This window comes from Rhamphochromis sp. 'chilingali' (genome assembly GCF_963969265.1).
Source record: "Rhamphochromis sp. 'chilingali' genome assembly, chromosome: 4".
NCBI lineage: Eukaryota > Metazoa > Chordata > Actinopteri > Cichliformes > Cichlidae > Rhamphochromis > Rhamphochromis sp. 'chilingali'.
This window is the reverse complement of record NC_137948.1, coordinates 10,054,049-10,078,100: the sequence shown is the minus strand read 5'-3', so window position 1 is coordinate 10,078,100 and position 24,052 is coordinate 10,054,049. Positions and strand designations below refer to the sequence as shown.

At 40.0% G+C, this 24,052-nt stretch overlaps 1 protein-coding gene and 1 long non-coding RNA gene across 2 annotated transcripts; both read right to left on the bottom strand.

Annotated features, from left to right (window-relative positions):
* Nucleotides 1–1,212: 1,212 nt before the first annotated feature.
* Nucleotides 1,213–11,184, bottom strand: LOC308396311. The gene is made up of 3 exons (XR_013971545.1): nucleotides 10,891–11,184; nucleotides 10,505–10,675; nucleotides 1,213–8,125 (listed from the first exon to the last, which is right to left on the bottom strand). It is a non-coding gene; the product is annotated as an uncharacterized lncRNA (long non-coding RNA).
* A 1,013-nt stretch (nucleotides 11,185–12,197) lies between these two features.
* LOC308395173 (myeloid-associated differentiation marker-like protein 2) lies at nucleotides 12,198–18,134 on the bottom strand. The gene is made up of 3 exons (XM_080879884.1): nucleotides 17,520–18,134; nucleotides 17,010–17,424; nucleotides 12,198–14,977 (listed from the first exon to the last, which is right to left on the bottom strand). Exons 2-3 carry the CDS (start codon nucleotides 17,288–17,290, stop codon nucleotides 14,326–14,328), a joined length of 933 nt encoding a protein of 310 aa, XP_080736010.1. The 5' UTR covers nucleotides 17,291–17,424; nucleotides 17,520–18,134; the 3' UTR covers nucleotides 12,198–14,325.
* Nucleotides 18,135–24,052: the final 5,918 nt, after the last annotated feature.

Here is a 24,052-nt window from a genome sequence, read left to right as displayed (position 1 = left end):
AACAAGCAAGCATGCTACTAACTTTAGCCGAGTCATTTAGATAGCTGTTTAATATGCTGCTGAGAATATAGCCCAGAAGAAGCGGATAGTATAGCTTTTATTTTGGAAAGAGACATTTCTCTGTAATAAACTCTCTTTTCCAAAGATGAGTGATTCCTCAATCAGATACAGGGCTCGCAATATTGCTAGCCCGACATCCCGGTGCTAGCGATTTTTTCAGTCGGGGTACCAAAATCTATCTCTGCCCTGCCCGTCGGGCTATTGTAGGAAGGAAAAATATATGTCAATGCTTTTGCATTCTTTCGGAAATGTAGCTGGGTAATTATGTCATTGGCATCGGTGAGCCACTGTCAATATGCGACATATTGAAGTCGCGTTTGAATTTGCGCTTGTTTTTTTGCTTTCACTTTGCAATCGCGCGAACTGTGTATAGAGAGCGACAGCACTGATCTGTGAGTGATGATAATTTGTGCACCAATTCCTCTGACATCGTCTTATTAATCGTTAGCTTACTATGCAAACATGACAAGTGAAATCTCCCGCAGCTTAAACATGTGAGAGGTTGATCGCGCAGAGAATCGCTGAGATTATGTGAGTGCGTGTGTAAAAGCAGCAGGATTTATATTTGACTACGATGACCTGGATGACTGAGAACCTTCACAGACAGATATATATTTTAGTTCTGCTGAGCCAAATAAGACAGGTCAGGGTGAAGAAGTGACAGCCAAAGAAAAGCTTACCACAAAACGGAGAAGTTATGACAAATCAGACTATAAGGCAAAAAAGAAAGTGCAGCTTTATGGTTTCATGGACAAAAGAATTTCTGTGGCTGCAATATGACGAGCTAAATAACCAGGGCTGCACATAAGTGGTCCGCAGGTGCGCATTCGCTGTCAAAATAAAAAACACGCACAAGGGTTAGGGTTAAATTTAAAAACTGTACTTTTGAGTTAAAATATATATTTATAATTTTAATAAATGACAAATTAAAAAGGCATGAACATTTTTTTTGTATCAAAAAATATCGAACCGTGACACCAAAGTATCGAACCGAACCGTGAATTTTGTGTATCGTTGCACCCCTAATATAAATATATGTATATATATATATAAATATATGTATATATGTGTGTGTGTATATATATATATATATATATATATATATATATATATATATATATATATATATATATACATATATGTGTCTGCTCATGAGTCTGCCTGTCAAGTTCAGTGTCCTGTCTGGTTCTCTGTGTCTGTTAAGTTTCCTGTTTTATTCTGAAAGTTCATGTCTCATGTCAGTGAGTTCAGTTTTACCTCTCCCCTATCTCGTTAGGTCTTATTTCTCCCAGCTGTGTCCCCCTTCTGTCTCTAATTCCTTGATGACTCCCTCAGTGTATTTAAGCCCAAGTGTGTCTTTGTGTCAGCGTCGCGTCGTTAATGTCTGTTCACCCTCACTTGCTGCGTGTTTAGGATTTCCAGTCCTCCTGCATCTCTGTTTAGAGTTTTGTTTGCTTTTGTGAGTTTTATTTTATCTTGATGTTCTGCTCCAGCAATCAAGCTGCATTTTCTGTTTAAACCTCGTGTCCTGAGAATCCTGCATTTTGGGTCCACCACTCCTGCCTGCCTCTGCCACACAGCCGACCATGACAGTATTAATACCAATGCTGGTATTAATATCGGATTAATACTAGTGTTGAATTGAAATTAAAATATTTTTGGAAATGAAAAAAATATACCTTTAAATATACCTCAAACACATGAATTATTAAAAAAATAAAAAGTTATTTAAAAAGCAATTTTAAATTATACCTTTAGGCACTTTATTACTATCATCCTCTCACAAAAACACAATTTGTTTGTATTTCTTTAGTCGATTCTAGAAAAAATGCCAACGATTACACAAATTGGCAGGGATGAAATAGTTTTTAGCACTAAGAAGGTGTTAAAAAGGAGCTATTAGCCAAAATCTTGGCATATGGTGGTTTGAAGTGTGTCCTTACAAGTTTCAGGAAACTGGAAAAAATGAAGGTTAAAAGAAGTGGCAAGCTTAAAAAACATTCACATAAGATGAACAGTATCTGAAAGTCATGTCCTTAAAAAATCTAGCAAAGACCTGACACAGAACCTGAGAGATGCATCTGACCCTTCAGCTGATCCATCTGTTCAACCAGAACCTCATCAGAAATGGTCTCAGTGGGAGCGTGGCTGTCTTAAGGAAGGGAAACTGGACAAATGTGGAGGTATGCCAAATTACACAAGAGCTGAACTGAAATTCAGTGATATCAGGTCTTAAGGGTAAATTTTGGACTGAAATCACTGTCATTATTGATGTCATTAAGATGATAGGGATGAAGTGGACTCGGGGTCCGTGAGCAGTGTGGACTATTATTATTATTATTATTTGATGTGTGTGTCTTCTGCACTGCTGGTGTTCCTGTGTTCATGCCTGTGTACTGGCAGGTATGTGTGGGTGTGTGTGTGGATGCAGGTGTATCTGGGAGCACCTGTTTACAGGCATCTTCAGGCCTGGTGAGTGTGCCCTGCCAGGTGGCTGGCCACACCTAAGGAAATGATCACACACCTGCAGCTGATCAAGCATTGTCGGGGGAGCTACAAAGCAGTGCAGCTGAGAGCTCCTCGACGCTGGATCGTTGAGTGACTTTCCATCAGTTCTCAGTAAATGTGCAAAGTAAGTGCCAGTCTGCTGTTATGTAAAGGTACGGCTGCCTTTGTAACACATACATATTTGTATGTGAAACACATACAAAGAAACATACTTGTTTCCCCTGGAAACAAGAAAGCAGCTGACGGACTGTACACAAGGAACGGAGACAGAGCACGGGAGTCGAGATTGCACTGGGGATTTATTGTTGTTTGGATTGTTACATCGCTGTAAATAAACGCACTGCCTTCATCAAAGAGTGCTGCATTTTGGGTCCTATTTTCCTCCACATCCCCACAGTCTGCCACGTGGACCGTGACATGAAGAAAGTTAGTAGGATAGATAGATACATTACAGATTACATTTTAACTCCTGATGACAGAGTAAAAAAATGTCTAAGATCTACGAAACCCTAACCTATAACCTATCAATATAAATAAAGATTATTTTTCTTGTTTCTTTGTTTTAGTGCTCTGTTTGCCAATACTTTGGATATACATTTTGGTACAAAGACTCTGATATTACTTGAATTATTAGTTAAATCTGGGCTCATCTCAGTTTTAGCCAAGCATATATCACTGAGGACTCTGAGTATCTGAACAGCTGGCGCTTTCAGAGCTCAGCCTTGCATTCTGCTTTATATATAGACAGGAGCATAAGCAATCCCTCAGTGTGCATTCCTGTGAGAAAATAAATGGAATGTGGTCCCGTGAAGAAGACCTATCACTTCTTCCCGTAGTGTGTAAATTTAGGCTGGTATGGAATGGGAAACATGAAAAGAACAGACAGGCATGATAGACAAGAAGAGGGTTGAACCTTTTAAAATGTGGAGAGGGGAGATTTTAACATTAAACTGACAGTTACAGGACAAGTTCTTGGCTAATTCTGAGAATATGTGCTGGTGAAATACCAAGGGATAGGCAGCCAAACTGTATTCATACTCCATAGCTCATTAGCGTATGTGCTATTCACTTCTGCTTTATTTCAAATTCTGTCAACTCTAAGGGGAAAGAAAAAAAAGAACTGGTCCGCAGTCTCCTGTTAGAATAACAATCGTCTATTCATATTCAGCTCCCTAAAATATCTCAAGCCAATTCTGGTAACCCGCAATGTTTTGATGACTCATGCTTTCCGTGCATTTGATCAAAACGTCAATCTTGTAGAAGATTTGCTGTCTGCAGCACAGAATCACAAAAATAAGGTGATGACTTCTGAAGTACAAAGACAAACCTCTATAAATATCAGTACTTTTGTGTATTTTTATGAAAAGTACTAAACCCACCAGTGTGGCAAGTGATGAAACACACAGTGTTCCTCTACCTGTTTAGACTGAAAATGTGGGATAAATAGAGACTGTGGAGAATTTCTGCCTGACGTGTCTTTAAATTTTCAGTATCAGGTCAATCTTAGCACTAGTGTAGGTGAGAAAATAGTGAAATACATAATAAAATATTACTCATTTAAAGGGGTAAAATTCTAAATACTGATTATTAATGATTATAAATACTAAAAACATACTTAAAGTGTAAAGTTTTTATAGATATGGCAATAAATGTTGTGCAGAGGATCATAAAACAAATGTCCAACTCCTGAAAAGTATGTTAGTTTCTTTACTCTGCGCTCCTTTAACATGAATCACTGCATCAGTGGAGTGTGGCATGGAGGTAATCCATGGTGAGGTGTTAATAGACCCCAGGGTGCTTTGATAGCAGCCTTCACTTTCTTTTTGCGTCGGGTGTTTGTCGTCTTCCTTTTGGCAATATTCCCCAGATTCCTCGTGGGGTTCAGGTCTGATGATTTGGCTGGTCGGTCAACCACAGTAATAACATGGTTAGCAAACATTTTGTAGTAGCTTTGGCAGTCTGTGTGGCACTGTCAGCAGGTGTTAAGTCCTGCTGGAAAATTAAATCGGCATGTGTATAAAACTTGTCAGCAGAGGAAGAAGAACAGAGTGCTGCGAAATCTGTGCACTCTGTGTTAATATTGGTCAACCTTCATAGAAGTGAGGAAATCACTGTGGATGACTCAAAATAAATTCTAAGATTATTGTATTTATGTTTGAACATCTCTGTAGGAGCAACTCAAAAACGTTTCCAGATTTTGTTTACAACACAATATGCAAGATAAAAAATAAATACATTTTAGAAACCCATCATCACTGTGATCCATGATACTAATTTTCACCTCAACATTATTTGAGTATGCCCATCATTTGGTTGACATTGTGTATTATAGACCCAGGATTGAGCAGCTGATGGTTCTACATATCAGTATATCATATGTTGAGGTCAGCAAGGATTACCTCCAAAAAGCCTTGAAGGGTGATTAACGTTTGAGTCCTCTCAAAAGTCCATCCATCCATCCATCCACCCACACTCACAAAGGCCTAGAAACCATTTGGCCAATCATCCAGAAAATGAAAATTCAGATTTAGATCAGTTACTTTAGGTCAGAAAGATTTTCGATTGCCAAAGGGTCACAGAAGCCTTTCCAAGCTGTTCCAAGGTGAGAGGAGGGATACAACCTGAACTAGTTACCATTGTATTTGTATTTAGTAAGTAAGACAACCACACACTCTTCACATCCACACCTACCTGTTGGAGGATGCTGAAGTACCTGGAGACAATCTACACAGGCAGAACATGCGAACGCCATAAAGCCCTCAGGAGACCAGTACATTCAAACCCACCACCATGTCTCCCCTGATAAAACACTCTCCTTACCTAAACAATAAAATTTGAGCATATTTGAATGAAAAGAATTAATTTTTTGTGTGCAACTGCAAAATGTGCATTCTTCCTCAAGCTTGTTAAATATCCCTAAAACAACACAGACACTTTTTCCTTCTGCAGAAGGATTGAGAAGAAGATTGTCTCTGCATTTGTATGCATTTATATTCAGAAGAAAAGGGAAAATTGTTGGGAATTAGGGAAAAATATTCCCTTCTGATGATACAAAGTGTCAGTGTTCTTCCTCTTGTTGGTTGCAGAATAAGCTAATTACCCACAAATCTGTTCCATGAACCTAATCTGAAACTAGCTGAAATTTACAGAGATATATCCCCACGACGCTGCCTCTCAGTCTGACAGACAGACAAAGTCAATTTACCACTGCCTGCCTCTGCTCTATCTATCACTCAGACTCGGTATGTGTGCTGAGGCGTGACAACACTCATTCTGTCTTTCTTTTTTTTGACAAAACCCCGAGAGATTTATTAAAAATACCCGTAGAGCACAAATCTTTTTTTCTCTCTCTCTCTTTTCAGCAACAGCAGAAAGCAGATCTAGGTGAAGCGTTCACAACAAATTGTTGCTTGCAGTGATTAGGGGCCCGAGGTGTGTATTCGTGCTTGTGTTCTTCACGATGTGAGAACGAGAGAGAGAAAAGTAGCTTTGGTGAGTGAGGGGAGATGTGCATATTTAATATCACAGACAGACAGAAATCTTTCCCAAGTGTTGCCATACATCACCCTCCTGCAGTCTGAGACAAGAATAAGCGGCAAAGACAGAATACAAAGGAAATGGCAGCAGGGAAGTTAAGGCATCCAGTGTAATGTCAGCTTTCATTTGAATGTCAAACCCAAAACTAATAAAGGATTTCCCACAGCACATCTCAAAATCTCAGGAACAAATCAGACTGTAAATCCCAGAAGAATCTGTGGGAGAGAAGCCTCAATAATATACTCCTTCTGTGTCTCTATCCTTGGTACCTGTATTTCGCTTACCAGGATGATATTACCGCTTGACTATAGCTCTCGTGTGGTGTGGATAAAGCCATGAGAGGTCTGAGGAGAGCAAACTAAAGGTCACCAGAAAATATTTGTCTTTTGTTCACCAGTTTTCATCAACGCTCAGTTCAAACGTTTACATCACACTTGCATTTTATAGAGGTAGAAATGCGGGGGTGCTTGTTTGGTATTGTCAGTCTGTACATCTGGAAAGGCACAATGCAAGCTGAAAGGTTTTAGAGAAACATATGCTGCCATCCTAGGGTATTTAAAAGTAGAATGGTATGCAGCTTTCAGGCCCCTCTTCTGTGAAACCAGCTTCCAATTTGGATTCAGAAAACAGACATGCTTTCTACTTTTGAGATCAGGCTTCAAACTTTACTCTTTGCTAAAGCATATAGTTAGGGTTGGATCAGGTGACCCTGATTCCTCACTTAGTTACACTGCAATAGGGCTAGGCTGCTGGGGGCTTCCCATGATGCATTGAGTTTTCCCCCTGATCACTATGTGCTTACATGCTACTCGGTAACCTATTTAATCATTAGTTATTATTATTCTCTGGCTCTTCTCCACAGCATCATCCTGTTTCCCTCCCCTCATCCCCAACCCGTTGCAGTAGATGGCCGCCCCTCCTTGAGCCTGCTGGAGGTTTATTCTGGTTAAAAGGGAGTTTTGCCTTCCCACTGTTGCCAAGTGCTTGCTCATAGTGATTTGTCTGATTGTTGGAGTTTTCTCTGTATTATGTGAGGGTCTTTACCTTACAATATAAAGCGCCTTGAGGCAAGCGTTGCAACATTCTCCTCCCAAAAATTCAGCGACTGTCCTCCTCAGTTTCCAGACTGTTATTTAAAGAAGAATCGATGCTACACAGTAGTAAAAATGGTCCTTCCCAATCCACATGTTGCTGCCATCAAATTCAAAATGAGATATTTTTCTTAAAATGGTGCATTTTCTCAGATTAAATATTCCGTTTTTTTTTTTTTTTATTAGAAATATTATTTCTGTGTTCTATTGTGAATGAAATATGGGTCTATGAGATTTGCAAATCATTGCATTCTGTTTTATTTACATTCTATTCTGTCATTTCATTCAGGCAAACAAAACACAATTCAGTAAACACATCGGATTTTCACAATATAGGTTCAACACCACACACTGTGATGGCATGCAGTTCAGTAGCCTAGCAACATATGCAATCAATATTGAAGCTGATTACATAATGCTGGATGTGTCTGTTAAGTACCATGCCGTTGCTTTCATACTAAGCTCCCACACTGTTTTGCATGCAGTAGCAGACTGAGATCTACTGGGACCAAAAATCAAGACTTCAGCATTGTTCCACCCAACATTTGGCAAAACGAGAGCTGAGATCCGCAGGGGGAATCTGACACCAACAACATGTGCCATCAGAGATTAGTGACAACAGTGAGCCAGCCGTCGCTCCATGTGCCCCCAGCAGGAAGGTGAGGAGGGGACAGTTATGATGGACACCTGCCGCATCCCATCTCTGTCAGGCGACTTCATCCACTGCTATGTTTAAGACAGAGGCCCTTGGGATAGAGGGGAAAAATGAGTGCCAAACATGGAACAGCTGCTGAATGGAGGTCTGCGGAGGAGCGGGCAGAATGCAGGCCTCGACTGAGCTGCAGATTGCTCTGTGGTGACAGTGTCCATCATTTTCAGTCGTAGCTTTCTCTGAGCTCTGTCATATTCAACTGATGTTACATCTCACTCTGGAAATATAACCCCAGAGAAGAGTACACACGGATCAAGCAGTACCTCCAGAGAGCTAGCTAACAGAAATAATTGAGCAGAATATATAAGAGGATCTAAATGCTTTCAGAGCAACAGACACAACATAAAAATATTACTTTAACAATACAAAGTTATTTTTTGCTACAAAGCCCAGCAGTTTAGATAAACCCTCTTCAGATAATCTGGTATATCTTATTTACTTGTATTTACTTACTAATTTCCATAAATTGGCACAATGTTGAAAATAGCAAATCTCCAAGTCGCACAGTGACGTTTTCTGCTGTCTTAGACATGTAACACCCGTCCCACGTTCTATTGAGAGGGGCCCTGGGTTCCTATTGTTACTTTCCTATTGATACTCCCTTTTTAATGCTTATGGTATTAAATATTAGGGGTGCAACGATATTCGTATCGATATTGAACCGTTCGATACAGTGCTTTCGGTTCGGTACGCATATGTATCGAACAATACAACATTTGTAATTTATTTTATCAACTTTCCTTCTGACGATGCTGTCTGTGTTGAGCGCTCAGTGAATCTGCGTTCGACTACTCCGCCTAGGCTGCACTGTCGAGCGCAGATCCACTGAGCGCTCAACACAGACAGCATCGTCAGAAGGAAGAGCGCAGGGCACCTCCCCCACCCTCATTCAGATCTGGTGTTTGGAATTATTTTGGTTTTCATGTGGCGTATGACCCTGAAGGTAAGCGAGTCATGGACTAAAGTAAAACAGTATGTTGGATGTGCCACACAATGCTCAATTACATGGGTGGGAACTAGTGTGTTAGCACAGTTAGCTCGTTAACGTGTTGGCCGTCTAGCCCCATGCACGGGGCGATCGGCGGTAGCTCGTTAACGGAGATTTGCCGTGTTGCGGCGTTAAGGTCATTTCAACGAGATTAACCTGAAAGCACTAGTGGGAACACAACGAATATGACTGCACATTTACGCCGACATCATCCTAGTGCAAAGACAAAAACAACAAGCATGCTACTAACTTTAGCCGAGTCATTTAGACAGCTGTTAGCACATGATTCTCCTTATGCTGCTGAGAATATAGCCCAGAAGAAGCGGATAGTATAGCTTTTATTTTGGAAAGAGACATTTCTCTGTAATAAACTCTCTTTTCCAAAGATGAGTGATTCCTCAATCAGATACAGGGCTTGCAATATCGCTAGCCCGACGTCCCGGAGCTAGCGATTTTTCCAGTCGGGCTATTGTAGGAAGAAAAATATATGTCAATGCTTTTGCATTCTTTCGGAAATGTAGCTGGGTAATTATGTCATTGGCATCGGTGAGCCACTGTCAATATGTGACATATTGAAATCGCGTTTGAATTTGCGCTTGTTTTTTTGCTTTCACTTTGCAATCGCGCGAACTGTGTATAGAGAGCGACAGCACTGATCTGTGAGTGATGATAATTTGTGCACCAATTCCTCTGACATCGTCTTATTAATCGTTAGCTTACTATGCAAACATGACAAGTGAAATCTCCCGCAGCAAGCTTAAACATGTGAGAGGTTGATCGCGCAGAGAATCGCTGAGCTTATGTGAGTGAGTGTGTAAAAGCATTTCAGTTCTGCTGAGCCAAATAAGACAGGTCAGGGTGAAGAAGTGACAGCCAAAGAAAAGCTTACCACAAAACGGAGAAGTTATGACAAATCAGACTATAAGGCAAAAAGAAAGTGCAGCTTTATGGTTTCATGGACAAAAGAATTTCTGTGGCTGCAATATGACGAGCTAAATAACCAGGGCTGCACATAAGTGGTCCGCAGGTGCGCATTCGCTGTCAAAATAAAAAACACGTACAAGGGTTAGGGTTAAATTTAAAAACTGTACTTTTGAGTTAAAATATATATTTATAATTTTAATAAATGACAAATTAAAAAGGCATGAACATTTTTTTTGTATCGAAAAAATATCGAACCGTGACACCAAAGTATCGAACCGAACCGAACCGTGAATTTTGTGTATCGTTGCACCCCTATTAAATATGTAATAAAACTACACTACATGGAAATAAATCACACACAAGCAGGTCAATTATAAAGTTAACTCCACTTTAGTGAATGCTGAATTAACAACACAAAGAAAATAAGTAAAATCAATAAAGTTTGTTAAACAATGATAAGGTATCTACCTCAACAGAAACAAAATAATCAAATAATATTGTGGGCCCACACGCACTCTCACCAAACACACACACACACCTCAAGTGCTACAGTCTTTCTGCTAGCAAACCCCTCGTTGCAGGCCTGAGTCGTGGCTCGGGTGCGTTGGGACCTAAAACAATATGGTCGCTTCACTTGTTGCCAAGCAGTAAAAATAAAAAGCACGTGCAAACAACAGTACTCACACCTCCAGGCAGTTCAAGGGGATAGCGGGGAAACTGGGTCACGGCTACCAGCAGGCCGCGGCAGCAGCACTCACAGTCGTCCTTTCCACGTGCTCCCACGTGAACACATAACTTCAGCACACCAGCAGAAGGGACCTCTCTGACCACCAGCAAGACGTCCGTCTCCTCCTACTGAATCACACAACTCCGCTAAATGCCAGTTCACATGCGATAACATTCAATCTTAGCATTAGCTTAATAAATAAAAACAGAGCAGAACAAGAGCTTAGCGAATATGCTAGGCTACGCTAGCGGCTATGTTAGCAGTTGTGCTAGCGGCTGTGTTAGCGCTAATCCGTTTTACACAATAACATTGGGTACAAGTGTCAGACAAAATCCACCTTTACCTCACAGTAGGGTACAACAGTTCTCGACTCCAGTTAACTATCCGTTAACCCGAAAATGCGTCTGTCGCCCTTCTATGAACTCTGCGTTCACTCGACACTGTTCAGCTCTCGTCTCTCTCGCTTCCTGCAGAGTGCACACGGCTCCCCACTTACTCCCACCCCTCTACCTGAGACTACTTCAGGGTTCACTGGAGCTGTAGTACATATCAATACCATATCAAAAATAATGACATAAACCTCAAAATACAAATAAAAAGGTTGTGCATTTAACTGACACACATCACATACTTTGCAGGCATTTGTATACATTCTTGAACACATTAAACATTTGCAATTAACTATCAATATTAATGAACAAATTGAAATAATGAGCTACTTATATAGCCAGGGCTACAGACAGATTTGGAGATGAGAGCAGCCAACTGGTGGCGGATTTGCTGCTGAGCAGCAAGAACAGTTTTTGCGAGACGTATGCTGTGCCACAGCAGCTTCCCGAGGACTTATTATAATACATCCATAGCACTCACAGATGTGACAGGGCACTACATTGATCCTGGATTAGAGAGATGAGATTCACTGAGGTGACCAAAGCAAAGAGGAGGAGGAGGTAACTGGTATGATGTGTGAGAAATAAATCCAGGGAGGGAGTGTGAAAATGTGGAGGAGAGAGAAATCTTAATGGAGGAGAACAAAGAGAGGCTGAGCGGATCAGATCTCTTCTTGTGTTTTATCCCTGTGAATGCTAGCACCACAGACAGAGAAAGACCCGTCTTTGCGCCTTTTTACCCCCTGAAGGTGCACAGATATGGCGGCGTAAAAAATCAGACCGTCTAGCAATTTAATGATCTACAACCAAAGCCTGAAGAGTGTTTCTGGAGATCTGATGGGTCATACGATCAAAATGACTGATGTCATCCTGAATTTGCACATTAGAAAGACGTTAAAGAAAGGAAAGGAAAAGGAAAGAGGCTCATACAGGAGATGGCACATTGTGAACATAGACAAGCAGTCCTGTGTTGGAGATAATTTAAGCCTCACACTGACAAACTTCCACCCATCATTACACAGGTTGTGTTTCACCACCTCAGTCGTGTGGCAGCGGCAGCATGATGCAGGTCATTTGGCTTCATGTCTGCAGACTCCAGAGGTGAATGTAAAATCTGAACAAAACTCACTGAAGTTTAGCTCAAAGGTTTGACATTTTTTTCTGTTCAGAGAAATGGAATGTACGTAGAGACTATTACATGTGTGGTGAAACACATGTAAACATATTTTATATAATATAGTGCGCTGAATTCATTATTTATTTTGACACTTGGTGGCAGCACAAGCCTTAAACACAGCACCGGGATGTTATCAAAGATGGTGTGCAGGGCAACATTAGAGCTCATTTTAAATCAAGTTTCCATACAAAAACAAAAGCAAGGACAATAATCGGTGTTATCATTATTGTTTTGATCTCTACAAATATCAGAGATCACCAATCAAAGATTCACTAATTAGTTCACTCATGGGAAGATACGTTATTACAGAAACTTTAAATCAACAAATCTGAGTTTATTTGAATGTAAAATCACATAGTGTCTCAATACGGTTTACAAGGATTATCACACAGGTCATTTTTAATAAGGATAGTACAACCCTTTTAACTATCAGTTAAACAGGATCTATTATGTTCATTTCCATCTCCATAATATTAACTAGAGTAACTTTGCATTATTCACAGCTTACCATATACTGGGGGCTTAGCTACCCCTTACAAACAGTTCATTTGAAGCCAGAGCTCTGTGCCCAAGATGGCCATAATATTCATATACACTCTCTATGACATCATTCAGACCCAAGAGTAGAAAAAAGATGTCTGAAACTTGGCTTTTTACATACTTTGACCTCATTATTTGAATCCTGGCTATGTTTAACATGAGCATCCACCATCATAACAATATATGTAACATAACAATGTGTACATATGTGACAGAACACAAGAAAAAGCAAAATAAGCACACATATTGAGTTACATGTGATTAATCAGTGAGACTGTATAAACACTTCTTGGCCACCCTGACCATGCTCATAGTGTCCCTTGGTGCGTAGAGATTCCCAGTTTAAGATAAACGGAGGCAGCTACATAGGATAATACGCCCAGCAGCATGTTTCACTGTGGGGACGGTCTTCTCCAAGTCTTTCTCCAAACATAAGCTGTGTCTGTCTGTGGCCCTAGTTTTGTGTCAGCTGACCAAAGGATGCGCCTCCAGTGTTTCTCCAGGTTGTCATTAGCGTACTTCAGTCTGGCTTGAAGGTGTTTCTTTTGCAGAAGTGGAGCTCTTCTGCAATCTCACAGTCCAGGGGTGCTGAGTCCTAGTGACTGCAATAGCATCCAGAATTGGCTAAGTCATTCGATAGTGTCTTGGCAGTGTTTCTGGGATCTTTAAACATCACATCACATTTTCTTTCCAGAGTATTGCTTGTTCTGTTCTCTGTGGCTCTCTTTGACCTTCTTCACGATACCTCTCTCTCCAGTTCTTGAAATGCTGTAATAACTTTGTATAGTCATGCCATGCTTTGCATCGGCGATTCTTTTTCTCAAGTCTAAACTGATTTCTTTTGGCTTTTGGCATGATGCTTTCTCAAGCAACAGCTCAAACACTGCTGAGGCTTTAATACTCTGTGTAAATTGATTTTGGTAATTCTTTGTTATTTTCTGAAATAATTTCGTTATTGGGTGCAAACAGAAATAATCTACGCTTTCTTAAGAAAACTAGTTTGTTTAGAAAAGCTATGCGGAAAATCCCCTGGTCTGTTAAAAAAGGCGCTTGGGAAAATTTTGACAAAAACTTTAAATCTTACAGGGCGGCTGATAATTTTCTCCTCATCTGCATAGACTGAGGAAAGCATTTCATAGAGAGGCTTTAAAGACACCAGCCTCTTATAAATGCTGTGTCATGGCTTTACTATGAGTGCAGACGGCTCGTGTTTATTTTTGGCAGCCTGAGTCCGTAGATTGTTGGTGTGGGGTTCGCAGATGACAGGGATGCCATGGATGCCAAAACCAGGTTTGCTATTTATATTCAAGACTTTTATGTATTATTTGACCAAAAATACAAGTAGAAAGGAAGTGTGTGTTGTGTCACAGGTCAAGAATAGTGGGAGTGTCTTGTATTTTGAGGATTCGGCAGGACATACACTGGGTCCAGACTGTCTGGGTAAGGCTGGCTCCTAAGAAAGAAGGGGTCAGTTTTGCCATGGTAGGGTGTGGCAGTGAAATTCCACAAGAGTGCTTTCAGTTCAAATTCATGATGTCTCAGCAGCAGAGTAAGTGCAGCACCTGGGTTGGGAAACTTGTGCATTACAAATTTACCTTTTCTATAGTTTTAAATATTAAAAATCATAAACTGAGGCAAATAAATAACTTAAACCAATGCCAAATAAGGATTGCTAGGCCCGCGAGTTACTGGGCCTATGTGAGGAGACGAATCTTATCCTCTGGGAATAGATCAGGTCAGCCAAATACAGTCCAAAGTTGACGAAGGAAAACACGGCCACCACAACCTTGCTGTCCCACGGACACTTCCCCTGTGGACAGGACGACGGTCTCCATGGGGAGCCGTATTTTGTGTCAAAGCAGAACACTGGCCACACCACTGATGCACTCAGGTAGAGCAGTACTTCGAGGAGGGTGCACACTACCACAAAGCGGTCAAAGGGCATGCAGCACACAGCCTTGGTCCGCTTGCATACAGTCATTATGATCACCAGTGCTGTGAGAGCAAAACAGAAAGCATAGACAACAACACAGTAGATTGTGCCTGCATACTGGGAATACTGACTCCGGTTGGCCAGTGCACCAAAGATGATGCAGGCTACAAAGCCCTGAACAACTTTGAGAAGGCCGGACACTGTGGCCATATAACCCGTCACAATCTGGCCTGGTCTTGCTCTGCACAAGGCCACTTCCGCCCCGTAGGCCAGAGTCCCCAGGATGGAGCAGACGGTGACGGCAATGCGGAAATTTCTGACATCACAGCCAGCGTAAGGGCACTCGGATTGCACAAAGAACAGAGGGTAAACAACAGAGGCCGTCACATACCTGCAGAAGAAGGAAAGAAAAGCTATATGAGTTTATTAAATCTGAGAAAACCAGAGTTACATTTACAACTATGTCTGTAACGTCTCATAAGATACACTATATAAAATATACACTGTGCAGTCTTTAATAGGTCAACAGGAACCTTTGTTTTATTTTCTAAGTTATGGCATTAAATTATGAGTGAGGCTGACCCTTAACCTTCCCATTATAACTGCTTTGGTATAACTGGAAACAAGTTTCTGACTGCAACAAATTTGCAAAATGCTGTTTTCGAAAGTCTCTTGGAGCTATTTCTAAACAATTGCAGATTCTAAGATCATCACTTCAAACAACTGTACCCATGTACAAGTTATTTATTCGTATCATCACTTTGCAAAGGTCTGGCCAAGGTACAGCTTGCTAAGGGACATTTAACCAAATATTAGTAAAGATATATGCAGATTTTTCAGCCTGTATGTATAATTTTGATCCTGTATGGATCCTGTAGAGGATCAAAAGTCCCGTAAAAAAACCTCACACAGTGACAGTAGTGTGATTATGTGCCCAGTATTGCAATGAAAGGTTAATGTTCTACCTCTGTTAAAGCTGTGACTCTTTCAGCCACATAGGTAAGAGTTGATTAGAGGTGTGTTTACACAGGAAGTCAGTCCTAAAATCAGTCTGGCTTTAAAGATGGCTGTAATCAAGAACAGTTCAAATATCCCTAAAGTCTCACAATTTAACAACACCTGATCCAAGTGTGTTTAGCAGTAAAGACCAGGTTATAAGATCTCAAACTGCAATATTTTTTATCTAGTCAAAACTATGTAGGTTTCTTTGTTTGTGCTTTTTTAAACACAATACACAATAGGTGGTAGAGTCAGATCCCTGACTCCTTATCAGTGCGTGTGTGTGTGAGTGTGTTAGAAAGCGATTAGACGTTAGATAAAAACATGGTATAAATGAGTGTTTGGGTGTCAGTGGGTGAATGACACTTGTAGGAAATAATAATGGATTGGATTTATATAGCGCTTTTCAAGGCACCCAAAGCGCTTTACAATGCCACTATTCATTCACACACTGGTGGAGGCAAGCTACGGTTGTAGCCACAGCTGCCCTGGGGCAGACTGACAGAAGCGAGGCTGCCATATCGCGCCATCGGCCCCTCTGGCCAACACCAGTAGGCAAGTAGGACACAACGACCAGGACAGAGAGCCCCGGGATCGAACCGGCGACCTTCCGGTTACAGATACGCTTCCCAACCCCCTGAGCCATGGTCGCCCTGACTGCTCAGCTGAGTAGAAACATTGTATATAAGTCCTGTTCATTTTCCATAAACTTGATGTGGTGAATATTTGCTGCGTTTATTCATTTAGCACATCCAGTATAGCAACAGAAGCATTTATCTGGAGGGACACTTGATGAATTGAGTCCAGTATTTAACTCACATTTCAGATCTGCCTGCTAAGTAATGTAGTTTTTAGAAAAAAGGCATCTTTTCACCTATGTACACAAATATTTAGCAGCTCAGTGCCAACCTTGCCTGTGCAAAAAGTGAGTGCAGAGCATATAGAAGATTTATCAAAATCGTCTTTTAACCGCCTGATGCTGGAAAACACTGACGGTGATAAGCAACAGTTGCTAACTGTAAAAAAAAGTGCAATGGAAAGTGCAAAAATATTTCTTAAAGCTGGAGAAAACTGTAGTCGAATGATAATCATCTGCTGTTCATCACTGAGCAGCAGTTTTACATTATTAATTGTCATTTTTTTTCCACCGTTGATTAAATAGCAGATTTAATTAATTAATTCTTGCGAGAATTTGCCAGTGGGAGACGTTAGATCATGGTGTGCATATATTTTTATTGTTTCTTCATTTAAAAGGACTCAGAAGATAATGTTTGTTTCTTTTTATGCAATAATTCATCCGTTAGATGTATTTGGGTATTTTTGTTGGGTGGATATTAATTTGCTGCATGTGAAAAAAACTGGTATGACGAGTGAAAGGTGGTCAAAATGTAACTTCCAGTTCAAAGGTTGACTCTGTGACTTACATGAGCGTTGCAAAGGCAGCACACGTGACTGTGAGGTTGTCCCAGGATACGGGCAGGTAGCTGTAGAGACGAGTTGCATCCAGGAAGAACACCAGCACTGACATGGCGAAGCAAAAACACCATGCCGCCATGCAGAACACGCCATGTGAGCCACTGTAGCCAGCAGTGTGGGTCACCATCGCGATCACAGCACAGCCCAAAGCTAACTGACATAGCCGGGCTGCACCCAGAGGTGAGCAGAGAGCCTTATGGTTGAGATAGGGACCGCTGTGGGAATCCATGACAGTCCAGGAAGTGTACAGTGAAATATTCAAGACAGAACTTCTTTAGGGCCTCAGAATTGGCAGAATTTATGATGATGAGGAGTCTTTTATGATCTCAGGTTATCTGACTGAATCCCTCCGCTTCATGACATCTGTGGGGAAAAGAAGCAAACAAGAAAGAGTCACTCTCACAGATCTGAAACACTAGTATAGCTTCACTTTAAAAATAAGCTTATTCTGCGTTTACCTCTCTTGTCTCATGAAGCAGCCTTTGTCTCTCCATTAGTGCTCTCATCATTCACTTTAAGTCTCCGCTTTGCATCCCTTCAGACAAAATTAAACCACTGACATGTGCGTGGAAATCACCACTGCCTCCAAACTTAGAACGCCACTAATGATGAATGGATGCCTCTGCTTTCAGCTCAAACATCCGGTAAATGTGTGTTAAGGCATCAGACGCTCAGGTATTTTGAATTATTCACTCTCATCTCTCTCTCTCAGTCGACTTGATGAGGACAGTCGTACTTATGTGTTGATGAATCAGAGCATGTCACCAAGTGACATGGGGGGGGGGAAACACTTTTTTGAGGTCTTCTGTCAGAGCTCAAGCAGCCAGCCAGGCAGGCAGGCACACACTCACCTTTCTTCTGAGAGTTTATCCTGATTATTCCAAAATATACAGACTCAAAACCAGGAATGAAGTCGTGAGGACTGTTTGAAAATCTCCTGTAGAGCCTGATGAGCCTCTTCCTACTGGACCACATCAGAACCAGGTCCGCGCAAAACTCTCAGCTGATTCAGAGCCTCCTCTTGACTCTCGGATCATTTATGCAGACTCTGGCATGTTCGGTCTCATCCTCGTACTTTCCCTCTGTCGCACCCTCGCGCTTACTTTCTCCTCCCATGTGCTCCGGGGACGGGGTGCCATTGGTCTGTCAGACCAGAATGGAAGTTATTTGGGGTTGGGCCATCACCAAATGAGTGTTGGAGGGTTGTGTACATGTGGTTGGGCGTGGAGCTGAAGCATGCAGACACATTGCAGACCCTGTGGAATGAGGTGAAATAAATGACCCAAGTGAAGCTGAAACCCAGAGACTGAATAACAAAACAGGTTAAATATCTGACTCACTAGTTAAATCAATCAATTTAATACAGAACCATTAAATGTCTTGGTGAGCAGAAGCAGCATGACCACACTCTCAGACAATAAAGTGCTTAACATTTTAGTTTTATGGTATATGGGACTTTTTGAATCTAGCTATACTGCACATTATATTTCTAATATCTGCATTTATTACCAACTGATAATAACCAAGAGCGAGCAAATGTTCTCGAGGAGAATTGAACTCAAAAGTAACTTTCTGTAATAATCATCATCATTATGCAGATATAAAAGACAGATATAGAATGAAACTGGTCACAGTGGATTAAGTGCTAAACGTGTACCTTTTGGGATCTCAGAAACAGAAACATACAAAGTTACTTTAAGCTCAAATAATCAGCCCTAGATGGTTGATTTGCATAGCTTGTATCTTAAGCCTTCCCTTTTTTGTGCACCTATTGTTTTCCCTCATTTTTTAACCCAGTGTTTTGTTATTTCATTTCGTATGTGCCAGAATCAGTATGGGGGATGGATGAGGACCCAAACACAGGATGGAGGAGGCATATCTAAAATGTGTCCAAATGGGAAAAAAAAAAAAAACACAGACGCAAAATATTCACAATCAAAAAGGGAAACAGCAACACACCAATGGAGGAAATACATACACACAAAGAGATGACTACACAGCAGGAGACAGATGGCCAACAAAGCACAGCTGAACTTAATTAAGGCAAGTAAAGACAATCAGGGAAGCGAGGAAGGCACAGACAGGAAGCAGAACTAACATATAACACACAGGTGTCAAACTCCAGGCCTCGAGGGCCAGTGTCCTGCAGGTTTTAGATGTGTCCTTGATCCAACACAGCTGATTTAAATGGCTAAATTACCTCCTCAACATGTCTTGAAGTTCTCCAGAAGTCTGGTAATGAACTAATCATGTGATTCTGGTGAGTTGACCCAGGGTGATATCTAAAACCTGCAGGACACCGGCCCTCAAGGCCTGGAGTTCGACACCCCTGATATGACACATTAAAAAAAAAAAATCTTAAAAAACCCAAAAGACACCTGTAAACCCTGATACAAAAGAAGCTGAGGGATCTAAACACACGACCAACAACTTTAAAACATTAAATGGAGCTTAATAAAATCCCAGAATTCAAAACGAACACGAGAACAATACATGATCTAAACCAGTACAAAAGGTTCAGAACTCAAAGTTTACAAAGAAGTATTACAGCTCAAAAAAAGAACAAAATAAACTAAGAATAATTTAAGACCTCAACTGGAACAAACCCAGGCAGAGAATAAAACTCGGGAATAAAAATTCAAAACCAAAGACCATGACATGGAGGATATACACAGTCCCCACATCCCTGATCCCCACTCTGGAAGAAACACAGTGACCTGGTACTCACATGCAAACAGGAGTCTCAAGGACTGAAACACAAAGGGTTCAGTTTTAAGTTTAGCAATAGTACAAAATAAAACATATATATATATATATATATATATATATATATATATATATATATATATATATATATATATATATCTCCTAAAATATTAAAAATTCATTATTTCTTCTTTTTTTATTACTATATGGACTTGATTGAATAAAACATGACAGTCAATCATTCTGAATATTGGTGTTGGAAATATCGCTATATAAATATGAATAAATATGTAATACATTCTCAGTCTTGCTATTACAGCTGACATAAAAGCCGGATGTTATCTAGTTACCCAGCAGACCTGGGCTCATTTCAGAGGGAGATTAATTCATTAATTAACTATGTTGAGCTTAAATGTTGAGCTTAAAGTCAGAGTTTTCAGTGTCATGAAGGTTGGTCTCCTTTTACCTGGCTGAGCTAAAATTGTAACTTGTGTTACCATAATGATCTTGTTGGCAGCTTATTATGTTCAGTTTCATTTAAAATAATGTGGAAGAGCATTTTTTTTAAATACCTAATCTTGTATTTACAGTACGTTTTATGGGGACAATTCTCTGCTGAAGCAAGCGGTTTATTAAATCCAAGTGTTGACATGTGTCCTACACTGCAGAAAGAAGATGGGCAGCAGCAGCAACTGTGCTGATGATGAAGCAGAAAGCCTAAGTTAATACAGAAAGTAAAAAAAAAAACACAATACTGAGATACCGATTATTGTCTCTGGCTGAGTTTTTAGGTTTTGTCGAGTCAAAGAAAGTCTGGCTTTGCTGAACTTTCTCTGTAGTACCCCTCAGGTCTCCTCTGACATGCATGGTGAAAAGAACACCCAAGTGCTGCACTGGCAGAAGTAACTTTTTGTCCTTATTATTAAAGCTGCATGAAATCCTGTTTTCATTTTTGTTTTTTCAGTGTTCGCATTTAACCAAATAAATCTTGACTATAAAAAATAACTGAAGAGTTTAGGCACCACTAGTCATTGCCAGGATGAGGTATAGATGGATGGAGATGCTGTAACATCACCCACTGGTTGTTGAAGTCTCATTAAGAGATTTCAGCTAATTGTTTTCACCTTATTCATCTTGATATTTAGAGAGTTGGTTTCATGAACAAGAAGCGGATCTGGCTGAGAAACTGAGAGATGCTTTAGACTCATTGGCAAACGAGATGTGATTGACAGGTTGTTTGCCAGCAAGCACACCTTATGTACAGTGTATAGGATTAGGTAGAAGAAATTATAGTTATAGACTAAAACAGATGGATGATAAACACTGTAAGATAGATAGAATAGTTTATTTCGAAGAAGTAAATGTAACTAATTACCAGTTATGTTTGACATTGCTTCATATGGAGTTATATCTATGTGCAAAATACCTAAATGAATGTTTTAACTTACTCTTGCCTTAATCTATAAAAATAAGGAGAAGACTTCAATAGAAAACAATGAGACAGCTCAATCACTGAGAGGATGAAGTCTATATTCATGCAATTTATTGCTTCTAAACAAATGTGTGTATTTTTGTACTTTTCTTAACTTCATCTGTACAGGTGTTCTTATCACTCTTTTTTGCAGAACGTATATTGGATGGGTGTGTGTTTTACAGGTGTTTCCCTACACTTCCACACACAATATAGCATGTACGGGAGTATAATAGAACAATACATATAATGTGTATATAATGATTTTTGATTTATGAGATCCTTAACCTTGTAGAGAATTGCAAGAGACGTTGATATTTTGCCTTTAATATAAGTGAATCTAGGATAGTTTGTGATGTATTATCACACCACGGATTCCCCCCCCCCCCCCCCCCCCCCCCCCCGATACTCTGTCTCATTCAAAGTTATTTATTGTCACTTTACTATTTGTAGAATATGCACAATTCCCAAATATCATGAATTTTGTTTTACTCATGTCCAATGTTAATTTATTATAGTCAAACCAAGTCTTCATATTATTTATTAGTTTTCTAGTTCATTCAGAAGTTGTTCCAAGTTACTTCCACAGTACAGTAAATTTGCATCATCTGCAAATAATATTATTTTCAAAGACTTTGAAATTGCACATATATGTCATTAATATACAATAATGTACAGAACTTATCTTTGGGGAACCCCACATACAACAGGTTTCAATTTTGATTTTATGGCATTTATTTGTTTATATAAATAGTTTCTGGTTTTTAAGGGAACTGTTAACCCATGATAATGCCACCCCTCTGACCCCATATGTGCAAAGTTTATTAAGTAAAATGTTGTGACTGACTTTATCAAATGCTTTTTTTTTTTATCTAAAAAACTCCAGATAGCATATTCTTTGTTTTCAGTTGCAGTTGTTACTGTATCTTTAAATTCCATTAAGGCATGTGTTGTGGTTCTTTTGGGTCTAAATCCACACTGCTGTTCATACAGTACATTGTTTTTTGTGGGAAAGTGATACATTCTATTGTAAAATATCTTTTCCAGTATAGAAGAGAACTGTGGTAGCAAAGAGACGGGCCTATAAGAATTTATGAAACATTTGAAGACAAATATTTGTATCAGAGGGGTGAAAAATGAGGCTTGGGGACATGTACGATGTTGTCACTGGGGAGTAAAAGTATCCTACAGTGAAATCTAACTTGTTCTCATTTAACATATTAAACATAAAAAATGTGCTTAAAAATCTACATCACATTATTGTGCAGGTGAGATTCAGATTTACTTAAACAATATCATGAAGTTGCTTCAATGTTTTTTCTATTTATTCTAATTAACAGCCTGAGTCCATAAATGTTAATATTTGCCCACCTCATGAACAGCAGCAGCCACAGATCAGTCCTTAAGTCTGTGTCTCCACCTGCTGGTGCGTGATGGTCTGTTGGTCTTTTGCACTCATGAGGAGCAGCAGCAAAAACCAGAGTGAATGACCATTTTAGCTAATTGCAACGGTGCTAGGTAACTAGCTATCCAGCATAAATACACTGATCAGTGTGCGGCCCTGACATTAGCGTTAGCACTGATATTTGACAGATACTCAGTCCACATCCCAGCAGTGTACTCTCACTCAGTTTGTCCCACTGTTGGTAGTAAAAGAGGACTGTTCGTTCACCTCTGGGCCCTCACTCTGTACCACAACACTGCAACTCAGGGACATCAGTACATCACACTTTGTATCACATTAGTCTTGAAGAAGTGGGCTATAGTAGACACCTTGATAGCTTGAAGGAAAGGTCAATTAGAGTTGAATTCAAAGACTGAATGAATATGGTATTTAAAGTAGCTGTACATAATGATACAAATATATGTTATTTATATATACCGCCAAATTACAACAACAGTTGCCTCAAGGCACTTTATATTGTAAGGTAAAGACCCTACAATATAAACCCCCTATAATACAAAGGAAACAGAGAAAACCCCAACAATCATATGATCCCCTATGAGCAAGCACTTTGGTGACAGAAAAGCTCCCTATTAAGAGAAAGAAACCTCCAACAGAACTGGGCTCAGGGAGGAGCGATGCATGACCAGACAGTGACGCAAATGAATCCCACTGTTTTCTGGGTGGAGTATGTGATGCAGCATGGTGAAGCTCGGCGTCTGCATATAACCTGATCTAGTTACAGTGGCGCAGCTTGGACACAGATTAACACACTGCATTAAATGGTTTCATGTTTGGTTGGACTTAGTCTCCAATGTTTGGCTCTCTTTCAGTCACTAAAATGTGCCACAGGGCTCCATCCTTATATCTCTTTTGTTACTGACATAATCGGTATTACACTGAGGTAATGTACATTTTTATGCTGGCGACAGTGTTTTTTACACTACTGGTTCTTCCCCTTATTTGGAAAACTAATGTGCTTTTAATAAATCTGTAATCTATCATAAATGTGTTCTAAACTCTGATGAAACTGAGTAATGTTGTTGATGGGGTTACCTTAGGATTTCTACCCATCTGTTTATATCCGAACCTTTCAGCTATAAACCTCATGCTGAATACATATCAAAACTCTAAATTTAAAATTGGATTTTTATACAGAAACAGTCTCACATTAAAGCATAAAGCCCATAAAGCTCTCATAAAGCTCTCTTATTCCACTAGAACATTCTCACAGGTATAAAGCTCTCAGTAAGAAACCTGTAAAAATAAAGGATTTTCAAAATAATCTTCAGTACTGGAGTTTTTCCTGGGTGCTGTGTTGCTCACTATTCTAAATATTACTGACAGTTGGTCACACAGAAGAGGGTTTT